At 39.4% G+C, this 12243-nt stretch overlaps 1 protein-coding gene across 2 annotated transcripts in view; it reads left to right on the top strand.

Annotated features, from left to right (window-relative positions):
* LOC124376290 (cytoplasmic dynein 1 intermediate chain 1) overlaps positions 1–12243 on the top strand; it is a 61460-nt gene that overhangs the window by 44242 nt on the left and 4975 nt on the right. For both annotated transcript variants that reach the window (XM_046835302.1, XM_046835301.1), the window contains 5 exons: positions 2542–2688; positions 3841–3954; positions 5281–5414; positions 5562–5706; positions 11490–11630. In XM_046835302.1, the coding sequence (XP_046691258.1) occupies positions 2542–2688; positions 3841–3954; positions 5281–5414; positions 5562–5706; positions 11490–11630 (681 nt within the window). The remainder of the gene's footprint in view (positions 1–2541; positions 2689–3840; positions 3955–5280; positions 5415–5561; positions 5707–11489; positions 11631–12243) is intronic.

Genomic DNA, 12243 nt, shown 5'->3' with positions numbered 1-12243 from the left:
AGAGTTTATGAAAGTTTAGAGAGAAAGAGACAGAGAGATGGGGAGAGAGAGAGAGAGAGAGAGAGAGAGAGAGAGAGAGAGAGAGAAAGAAAGAGGAAGAGGCTGTCAGGGACAAAGAAAGACTATAATGAGGAGGGTTCAGGGGTCAGGCCTGAGGCTGTTGCTGAAATGGTGTTTAGGTGCTGCTGTGCCCTGCTGTCACTCAGCATTAACGCTTTACTGATCACTAATCGCAAAGAATAGACAAGCATTTCAACATGTCCACGGGTTACAGCGATTCAGATAAGAGTTACAGAAAAGCCTTGAAGGCTTTATTAAATTAAATGCTGCACTGTATACCAGTTTGAAACAATAGATGTAAATTCTATGTACAGTATCTGTAACATTACAGATGCTGCCTCTCAGCTTGTATTCAGTGGAAGGAAAGGTTTTAATTAAATATTGATGAGATGTTTTATAAGCATTTTTTTTTCCTAAGCAAAGCCCTTGCATCATTCAATGTCTTGCATGTTTACTAATCTTGTCCATTAGTTCCAGGTTCAACTTTTGGTGTGGAGAAAATTAGCACTGTAGAGCTTTTTCTGCATGTCTAGAGAGGGCAGTTTGTTGCCCAAATGTATTATAAGTTTGTTTTCACATAAGAATTTATTTCTGTCAATTCTAACAATAAACTGTTGATGTACACTCCCAAGAGAATTAGTTCAAGGGTACTTTTATAACCTTTTTGTCCCTCTGGTTGATCACCCCTATTAGGAGGTTACAGGTTTAAATCCCAGCACCACCAAGCTGCCACTGCTGGGCCTTTGAGCAAGGCCCTTATCCCTGAACTGCTCAATGTAAGTTCCTCTGGATAAGGGTGTCCAGAGGCATCTGCCAAATGCCATAAATGTAAACGTCTTAAGATTCCATGTAGAACATTATACCAGCTGTTTTTTTTTTTGGAAAATGTTCCTTCAGAAAGCTGTAGTTTTCCCAAGAAATCTTAACCCTTATGTGTTCTTTTGGGTTGTAATTTTGGGTTTGAGATTTTGTGGAGGAAACCTGCAACACAATGTCACTATCATGAAGCGCACTTTCTAAGAATGTAAAAATAGAACTCGAACAATATTTTTTGGTTTGTCCTTCTGGGGGAAACCCTTAATTTGTGTGTGGAAGACTATGAAATTGGATACAGGAAGGGTTCCAGAACATTATTAGATCTTGAACACCCCGTGGAACCTTATTTTCCAGAAGTACACAAATTTTTGAGATAAGAGTTTAATATCATTGATGTTAAATGTTTTTTTGTTTTATTTCAGACAGGAAATCCTTGTAGGCTCTATGTTGGGTTTGGAAAAGTACAGTAGAACCACTCTAGCCATGCTTCTTTCTCCTTCTCCCTATAGTGCTGTATTATAAACTTTTGTTCTCATAACTATTCATGCATCCTTTTTTTCTAAAAGCATACTTTTAGGAAACATTTTAAATCCAGAAGCCTTCAGTGTTTGGTTCATCTCAAGCAAACCGTAATGATTCTACTGAAGCTCTATTCTCAGATGCTGACTTGTAAATCTGCAAAAGCATTTGGAAGAATAACCTAACCATCTAATATTAAATATGCTACTATACAGAATGTTATGTTATTATCTATACTAATATGCATGAATTCACAATCTCATAATTGACAATATATGCTTTGTGTTTTCCCCCCCAACTTGTAGAGTTTAAACACTTATGTTTTACTATAGTGGAGCTTTAAACAGTTTTACTCTGGGTGTCCTGTGTGCATATTTTGATGGCCAAAGCTTCAACTTTATTTTTACCCCTCCAGCCTGGTTTATTTTAAGTCCAATTTTAAAATACCGCCTCACATCTGAGGCTGGAAGTCTTTGGAAGCCATATATTTTTTTTTAAAGGGAGAAAAGGAACGAAGAAAAAGAAAAAGCATGTTTTCTTTTTATTCTGGTTTGTTTTCCAGTCACTTTAAAATGAACTCTGGTTGCATGACTTGGCGGCCGCAGCTGGTGCGGTAAAAGAGGGAGACAGCAGACGACTGCAGAGCGCTGAGAAAACAAACGGGTCACACTTCATTCACGGTGCAGGTCCATATTTCACTCAAGTGGGAAGAAAATAATTGTGCCATGGAGCTAATTGACAAAAATACCTAGCAGGGTTGATCAAAATTGTAGTTTTGCATGGTGATTCTTCTTGAGGGAATCCATGTGAGTGTATGAAAGCATAAGCTCACTTTTCATTTGTCGGGCATTCATGAGGAACGGAAAACCCAATAAAAGTGAAGACAGAGGGGAAGTTCAAGGCCAAGGCTGTCACAACAAAAGCCACGTTTCTCGCTCCGCTGCCCACTGCTTATGGTGCTGTAATCTAAAGCTTCTGTGCCCACAATTCCCTCCATTGTTACGTTTCTTACCCAAAACCCGCCCTTGCACGTGATCTTTTGCGTGAACTTCTCATCATCGTCATGCTCCCTCTCTTTCGTTTTTATTCTTTCTTATTTAATCGCTATCTTCTCTTAATTATCTTGTCCTTTCTTCTTCTTCCAAGTCTCCTGTGGTGTCCGTGGGCTTTGCCCGTTTTCATCCTAATCTGCTGGTGGGTGGCACGTACTCAGGGCAGATCGTGCTCTGGGACAACCGCAGCCACAGGAGAACCCCGGTCCAGAGAACGCCGCTCTCTGCAGCTGCACATACTGTAAGACAACACCTATCCTCCTTATGCTCTCAGACAGACATTTCTAAAAGTGCTCCCATGCTATGAATGCCTTTGTCCTGATATTAAATTCATATCAGTCAGAGTCAATGAGCCTCATCTAACTTCATGCTATGTCGTATACAAATGGAGGACAAAGGTAGTCTACAAAGGTGCACAGACCCCACTGTATTGCGATGTCACACACATGATCAACGAGCACCACACATGCTGAAGGTTTTAACTTCTGAGCCCTCAATAAATAATAAAAGCTTAGGTCCCGATCTCAAGCTCAACGAGCCTTCAGTTCTCTCAAAGAGCCCATTGTGGGCCAAAAACAAAGATTAATTTGGCAGCAAATCATCTATATTTGCACAGTATGTTTGTGTTGATTTTATGCACAAAAGAACAACTTTTTCCATTGCCAGGCATTACAGGTTATATAGAGAATGTACCCAAGCTTCCATAATATACAGTATGTAACAGATAATCCACTGCTAGGTGTGATTCATAGGATTTTAATGCATGATCTGGAAGGCAACTAACCACCCTCCATGTGCATTACAATTGTGTAGCGCACACCTAGCCGTGAATTATCTTTCTTAGAGCATTCTAAATTTCCAGCGCTGACAAGTTAAAGTAGCATTTGACACTGTAAAACTGTGGTATTTATTACATTTATTTGAATTTATTTTATTCAAGCTAGAATGAGAGAGAAATTTTGTATGTTTCTGTGTGATGTCTCTACCAATAATAAAGCTGTTGGTGTTAACACCTTGTGCTGTTTTCCGAATTATAATCTCAAATTTGTCAAATTCTACTTCTTGTACCTCGGCCCATTTGTACCATATTTCATATGGCATATAATATAAATGATACACAAAACACGTCTATGCATCTAAGTGAGTTAATTAGGAAATGCTTTCAGTGACTTTCTCACTATATATAAAACTGTTACTGTGTAACAGTACAATTGTTTAAAAGGCAATGCATTTATTTAGAGACATGAATAAACTGGCTGGAACTGACTTTAAAGATTTGAAGGCACCTCTTGCAGCCAATGAGAATCAAGTACTTAGACTGACCATAATATAATTTAATATCTTTCAGTGATTTTTAATGCTTTAAACCTTTGTGTGCTCTTTAACAATGTAGCATCCAGTGTACTGTGTGAATGTGGTGGGAACCCAGAATGCCAACAACTTGATCACAGTGTCTACAGATGGCCGGATGTGCTCCTGGAGCCTGGATATGCTCTCGCAACCACAGGTAAGTGCTGCTTCAGGGGCACTTTTTACTCTTTCCACCAACTTAAACCTCTCTATGGCTGGATTTGGATCGATGAAAGCATCTGTGAGCTTTTGCAATCTTCCGTCTTACTGCGAGAACTGACCTTTAAGCCTCATCATTTGTACCAGTCTTGTGCAATCTGTGCCCATACTATAGACAAGTATATATTCTATATTCTATATATATTTTTTTTTCAAATTCATAATACAGATGAAACTCCTATAATAATTTGAGTATCTAATCTTGATATCTTAATAGTTACATATTATGATTTTCTGTTTATCATTAATAAATTACCAAATTTATATATATTTATTTATTTATTTATTTTTTTTTTAACCAATAATGTCTATATTTTTCCCCAATTTTCTTAACAGTCTGGTATCTTTGTCAAAGCATTAGCAAAAGTTGTAACATTGATTCAGCAGGGTTTATTTTTAAGTAACATTTGAAAAAAATTTATAAAAATCTGTATTCTACGTTATTTTATTATTCAGGTTAGTTTCCTTATCATGTTAATTGAGCATGTTATCTTCTTTACATATCTTATTTACATAATCTTGCACAGTTATACTGTATATTACTATATACCGATCAGGCATAACATTTTGACGTTATAACATGACAGGTGAAGTGAACAACACTGATTATCTCTTCATCATGGCACCTGTTAGTACGTTGGATATATTAGGCAGCAAGTGAACATTTTGTCCTCGATGTTGAAAAATGGCAGAGCGTAAGGATTTGAGTGAGTTTGACAAGGGCCAAATTGTGATGTCTAGACGACTGGGTCAGAGCATCTCCAAAACTGCAGCTCTTGTGAGTTGTTCCTGTTCTGCCTTGGTCAGTATCTATCAAAAGTGGGGTCACAGGGTCATGGGCCAAGGCAGATTGATGCATGTGAGAAGTAAAGGCTGGCCTGCATGGTCTGATCCAACAGATGAGCTACTCTAGTTTAAATTGCTGAAGAAGTAAATGCTGTCAATGCTCAACAGGTCAGACACAATATGTTAGGCAGGTGGTCATAATGTTATGCCTGATCAGTGGCCTTAACGTTATCAAAGGTACATGTATACCTATCCTTTGCACCTTCTGTACATTAATCACTTTCATATGGACCATACCCTTATTTAACATATTGCAATTTATTTTAAATAGGCCACTTATGCACTTCCGGTTAGGTGCTAACTGCATTCCATTGGCTCTGAACATGTATTTTTTACAGTGATAATAAAGTTGAATTTATTGTAATCTAGTTGAATCTAATCTAAATGATCTAATCTAACGCTTTTTTGTATGTTGCAGGAAAGCATGGAGTTAGTCTATAACAAGTCAAAACCAGTAGCAGTGACTGGAATGGCCTTTCCTGCTGGAGATGTCAATAATTTTGTGGTGGGCAGTGAAGAGGGGACTGTGTACACAGCCTCAAGACATGGCAGGTTAGTGAAGTGTATAAATACACCCATATTTAAACTCAAATGTTTATAAAATCTATGGGAAGGTCACACAAACTTTATTTGCATACAAACTAAATTCATACATTACATTCAACTCTATACTGACTGCAATGCTGTGTTTAATTGCAGCAAAGCTGGGATCTGTGAGATGTTTGAGGGCCATCAGGGACCAGTGACTGGCATCAGTTGTCACAGTGCCATGGGTCCAGTAGACTTCTCCCACCTGTTCGTCACCTCATCATTTGACTGGACAGTCAAACTCTGGAGCACAAAGGTAAGAAGGGGAACATGTGCCCCACTTTGAAACTATGCTGCCATTGTCTGGTGTCCTGGTTAATTTCTGCTGCCATTTTCTGTTGCCTTCGCTCATTTTTTATAAAGTTCATATGCAATGTGAATAGGTGCATGGTAAGGCAAGCAAATCCTGCAGGTGAGCCTGGGGCATCATGTTAAGAACTGCCCCTCAATTGTACCATCTTATTATGTATATGCATGCATATATACAGTATTTGTAAATGAAACTATGATAAGGAAACAGGAGAGAAGTAAAACCTCTACCTGTTTTTGTTTGTTGGCACATGTTGCAGTACAATGGTTTGTAAAGTTTATATCTTATATTTTATGCATTTTAGTTTGAAGATTTGTATGGTTAATTTAGTTTATTTTATGTTTAGAGTAAAAGTTTTTTGTCCCTCTGCAACCTGCTAGACAGATTGCAATTGAAGTAAAGAGACCAACAAGCTTTTTCCTTCCCCCTGACTGACAACACCCCCTCTATGACAACTACATATGCAGGATAAGTCTTTTGAAAAAGAGGCAAGGCTGAACAGTTTTGTTCTGGCTGTGGAGTGGAGTTTATTTCTGTGCTGGAAAAAAGACAGCCTTCTTCCTGAAATGAAGAAGAAAATAAACAAGTAATTTTCTAATCAATGTGGAAAAGCTAAGATTTCGTAAAAGTTTATGTTTTCGACACAAATATTAAAAACCTGAGTTTTAAACAATGAGATATTACTTTTTGTTATAGTACACTATGTAAGAAAGAAGAAAATAGAGAAAGTGGAATGAAGTGAAAGATTTTGATCATGCATCCTTTCTTTTTTGGGTAAAGGATGAAAACATCTAAGAGAAAGAGGGGGAAAAGGCTAAGAGTAGATTAAAGAACAGAGAATCATGGGAAAATAAAAGTAGTTTTTTTTTATCAGCTGAGGTTCACTAAAAGTAAAATCTTAACATGAATAGAGCAGATCTAAGACATTAGTTTGCAGCTACATTTATCACATTATTATATGTTTATTATATGGATTCTTATAAAACTAATATATGCGTATTTCAAATTGAAAATTTGCAGTCGCTAAAACTAGACATGTCCATAGAATCTTCTGTAACTTGTACTTTTTGACACGTGAAAACATTCCAGAGATGCTCAGGATGCATAGATGTTTTTTCAGACCCAGGGTGGGTTTCTTGATGGAATTAAGGACAGCCACAGGAATGCTGGCCTGCTTCCCGGGCCTGTGTGCCCATATCTTGAGCCACTTAATGCTTGTTTATCCAAGGCCACCTGAACACAGTGCGTCTATCAGCAGAGTCATGTTTGAGTCATTTGCTTATATTGATGTGCATAAAGGACGACTCATTAAAAAAATGGATTAAAAATCATTTTGGAAGCAAGCTGATTGTTTGTGTTGAGGAATTAGGTCAGTTCTTGGCAGGTTCCTCGATTATTCACGAACATTATCCGCAAGTAATTGGCTTCATACTCCACTTTCCTCTGTCTGCTTGTTGAATAACCAATGGAGTCCTCTCCTTTTTGGCATTACTGCTTTTTATTAGTGCCCTCATAAAGGATAACAGAGAAAATGAGAGCGTGTCTCACCAGCTCGCCGTTCTCTGGCTGGGAAACATTCACAGTGGCCTGATTTGAACCGATGTCCCACTGTGGCTGTGGCACAGCAGCTACTAATGATTATTCTGTCTGTGGAGCATTTCTCAGCCAGAGCTTCGGTAGACACAGCATGTTTGCTTGGAGGCATGACTCTTAGAAATAGCTCTGCATAATGAAACCTCAAGCACAAAGATGATTTTATTGGTTGAGATGGACAGTAAAGGAACGTTACATCATTAGGTAAATGTATGAGTTGTATAGTATAGAAGGTGGGATTAGTCAAACTTCCTGCAGGAGAGAGTGGGATTAGTCAAATTTTATGGCAAAGAGGGTGGGATTGGTCAAATGTTCTGCTGGACAGGGTGGGGTTGGTCAAACCTATTTTAGACAAGAGGGAGGGGTTGGTCAAACTTTCTACAGAAGAAGGTAGGGTTAGTCAAACATTCGGGAGAAGAGGGTGGGGTTGGTCAAATTTTCTGCAGGACAGGGTGGGATTGGTCAAACTTTTTAGAGAAGAGGGTGGGGTTGGACATTTTTTTGCAGTACATGGTGGGATTGGTCATATTTTCTGCAGGAGAGGGTGGCGTTGGTCAAAAATTTTGCATGAGTAGGAGGGATTGGCCAAATGTTCTGCAGGAGAGGATGGGGTTGGTCAAATTTTCTGTAGGACAATTGGTATTGGTCAATTTTTCTGCAGGACAGGATGGGTTTGGTCAAATGTTCTATGGGAGAGGGAGGGATTAGACAAATCTTCCTTCAAAGATTATGAAATTGGTCAAACCTTTTGTGGAAGAGGGTGGGAGTGGTCTGAAGTATCTAGAGGAGTGGGTGGGATTCTGAGTGGACAGAATTTCTTCAGGAATAGGGGAATATTATTAATGAAACAGTCCTACCACCTATAGTGTATGTTATGACATTAACAATGGAAACAATGTTCAACAGTTTATATCTTTATTTTTATATAAGATATAAATATTTAGTAATAAATTGTATTATCCTTCTTTGTCTTCATAACTACCGCTTTTGTGTTCCCAAAAGGGTGTGCAAAATATTTCACATAGATGTGTGCATTCGTTTGTTTGTGTGCATTTTAGTTAAGGACCTTAAAGTCTGGATTGGTCTGGGCAGGCATTACTGCATCAGTGCTGGTGCCTGCAGGATTTGGCTGCGGTGATGTGGATTAGATCTGGTTGCACATTCAGGTTTGCTTATATTAGTTGTGGCATACAGTATAGCGATGCCGGAATTCATATCCATCTGTTATTTTTTCACAACTTTTATTCAAACTGGATGTACTTTAGTCTAGCGATATCTGTGCATTTTGGTGTCTATGAGTTTGTATGTGATGATATTTGGAGAAAAAAGTGTGCACGGATCTTAATCCGGTTTAAAGGTATTTGTATTATGCTTTTAACAGCAGACATTGTGACAAAGAAACTTTAAAAAATCCAAGACCTCTAATTTGCAAGCCAAATGTTCCAGTGGAAGGTTTTTTGTAGGCAAAAACCACTTGGATCGTTTATGTGAAATGATAAAAACCCTAAAGCAGTAATCTGAATAGTGAATGACAGAGGTGCAAGAAAGATGTAGAGAAGCGTGATTTTGTAAATGTTTTTAGTATTAAGCTTTGATTTAAAATCAAGTAGCGGGACCTTACACTTATTTACCCTGTCCTACTCTATAAAAATGTTATGATTAGGTTACTATCTGTCTTGAGTTTTGCACATTGTCTTCTACCACACTATATAATACCAGTGGGTGGGTGGATTTGCTATGCTAAAATGCCTAACCCTGGGTGTGAATGAGTGTGTGAACAAGCAAGCTCTATGAAGATATGGTTTACATGGTTTGGAGTGGAAGATCTTGAGTGGCCTGCAATAGAGCTCTGATCCCAAACCTACTGAACACCTTTGGGATGAATTGGAACGCTGACTGAACCCAGGTCTCATCACCTTAACTACATCAGTACCTGACTTTACTAACACCTTTGTGGCTGATGAACACAAATGTCCACAAGCACACTCCAAAATGTAGTAGAAATTAAGAGTAAATTGCATATACCATACTAATGACCACGTGTCTGCAACCCTTGGTAATATAGTGTATAAATATCTATTCGCAGGACATGCTCTATATTCGCTGTGCTCCTAAACACATACAGGAGATGAATGGAAGAATGGGAATGATCTAAAAGATCAGCAGAGCAGCATATACAACATGCTATCAGGCAAATAAGAACTGCAGGGAATTCGAATCTTAATATAATTATTTATAGTTTATTAGTCTTTAGTTTACTAAAAAATCAGTGCACACAGTCATCATGCCCATCCAGGCAGCCATGTCGCAGGTGAATAACATAAAAGTTTTGATTGAATTTAGTCAGATTTATAATTTTTTTGTCTATGAATAAGCAATCTTGCAGACAACGTGCACCAGCATGTACATGCATCTACACATTAATTTGTAAGTCATTTTTATTGGTCATGGTGGATCATACTATACTATACTAGGAACACTGGGTTTGTAATACGCAAACAGGTGGCAGCACAAGGCTGCACACACAATCACAGGGAGCACGACCTTCATAAATCAATGTGCCAAAAGACATCGTCCTGTGTACATCGTGTACAACTGGTGCTATTCTGACCACGTGCGTTACCACCTCTACTATTTAGACCATGTGCGCTCTCTGTCACTCATGAGTTTCTCGCCGTAAATAACTTGATCACACCTCCGCACACACCCTATTCGCCAGATTTGGCTCCTCCGGACTTCAATCTCTTCCCAAAAATGTAGATCCAGCTCAAAGGTCATCGTTTTGAATCCATTGCTGAGATTCAGCACAAATTGCAGAAGGTGTTTCGAAAAGACATCCACAACACATTTCAGAAGTGTCAGAAAGGCTGGGAGCGCTGTATTGCTGTGCAAGGGAACTTTTTTGAAGGTGATGGTGTATAAACTTAGATAAAGTGTTTTCTTGTAAACAGAGCTGGTCTCAAAACTTTTAGATACCACCTCGTATACAATATGGATGGAATACCAGTCTATTACAGGGTCCAGTATGTAAAACAATGTTGTGAAATAAAGTCCTGCACTTCACTTTAATAGAAAACAGACAAAAGATGCTATGTGCCAGAGGTATTGAATGTAATAGAGAATAATTGAGTTGTATACACTGTACTTGGGAATCATTTACATCAATATTTCACTAATATTGATTTCATTCCATCATGAAAACCGTTCCAACAACTCTCTAACTTCTCTGTCACTATTTTTATTGTTTCTTTAGATTGAGTTAGCTCTTAACATTACGCCAAAGGATCCTTGAACTTCTCTATTTTGTGCTAGTTCTGTTTTGGGACGAGTGTTTGTTTGGCTCTTGGATCCATCCCAGTGCTATGTGATACACTTCCCCTGGTCAACCAGTCCTTGGCTTGACTCACAGCACCACAAAGTCTGAGATTTTCAAGGTGTCCATGTTGCCTTCTCTTTAAGCTATATTTACACATTTAGAACCCTTTCTGAGTCTCAATGCATGTGCAACTCTTCAGAAGTGTAAATAAGCACTTAGATTGCAATGGATGCACCGCATCCCACCCCCTCTGTAAAGGGGTTCATTATTGTGCTGTGGTCTGGGAGCTAAACAAGACACTGACTGCATTCCTCCTACCCAACTGTCTGCTCTGTACCTGTTCAGCATTCATGTGGCCATCCTCAGGAATTCTCTCTTCCTCTCTCTCGCTCGCTCTTTCTTCTTCTTCCTTGTCTCTTTCATTCTGTTTTCTTTTTGTCTTTTCCCTAGACAGCTGTTACACTAAGGTTACAGTACACCTTTGGAGAGACTTTCATCTCATGTTTTTATGACACTGCGTGAGTGTGCAGAGGTTTTAATTAGCCCGTTCCCAGACAGCCCCAAGGCTGCAGCAGCGCCACTGAGTCTACTCTCATTTTCTCTCTCTCTCTCTCTCTCTTTCTCTCTCTCTCTCTCTTTCTCTCTCTCTCTCTCTCTTTCTCTCGCTCTCTTTTTCTCTCTTTTCTTTCTCTCTCTCCTCCTATAACATTCACATTTCTGCCTTTTTCTTCTTCACTGATTTTCTCTTCTCTCTGTCTCTCTATCCTTCTTTCCTGCACTCTCTTTATTCTTTTTCTCCTCCTCCTCCTCCTCCTCCCAGCACAACAAGCCGCTGTACTCCTTTGAGGACAATGCTGACTATGTGTACGATGTCATGTGGTCTCCAGTGCATCCCGCGCTCTTCGCTGCTGTGGACGGGATGGGCCGTCTCGATCTGTGGAACCTAAACAATGACACTGAGGTGAGGCCACACACACACACACACACACACACACACACACACACACACACACACACACACACATACACACACACACACACTTGTGCACACAAACATTTTTGCACACACCAGCTCTAGGTTATCCCTGCCCAAGACCCAGGCCACACCACTAGCACCTCTGTATAGACACACACACACACACACACACACACACACACGCACACACACACACACACGCACTTTATGCTATAACAGTGCCAGATTAAAACATCAACATCCTCCTCTGTGTGTGGGTGTCTTTCCACACACTGCCTTTAAATCAGGCCTCGGATGGCTCACACCAAGCACACACACACACACACACACACGCGCGTGCGCGCACACACACATAGTAAAATTACTTGTGTGTGTGTGTGTGTGTGTGTGTGTGTGTGTGTATATATGTGGATTTTATTTTCCCCAGTGATTCAGAGTCACTAATTTCCCATGGGCAGCTGCCCAGCTCAGTGGTTTAATCTGGTCTTCTGGGGTCACTGTGCTTTAAGACGTCCAACAACTGCACTAAACATCTCATCCCTTTAGCCACTGATCCCCATCGCCATAGTCATCTGAGACTGTTTCTGCTTACTGTTTA

This window comes from Silurus meridionalis, chromosome 22 (genome assembly GCF_014805685.1).
Source record: "Silurus meridionalis isolate SWU-2019-XX chromosome 22, ASM1480568v1, whole genome shotgun sequence".
In the NCBI taxonomy this organism is placed as follows: Eukaryota; Metazoa; Chordata; class Actinopteri; order Siluriformes; family Siluridae; genus Silurus; species Silurus meridionalis.
Note: the sequence above shows the minus strand (reverse complement) of the source record. Positions and strands in the feature narration are given on the sequence as shown.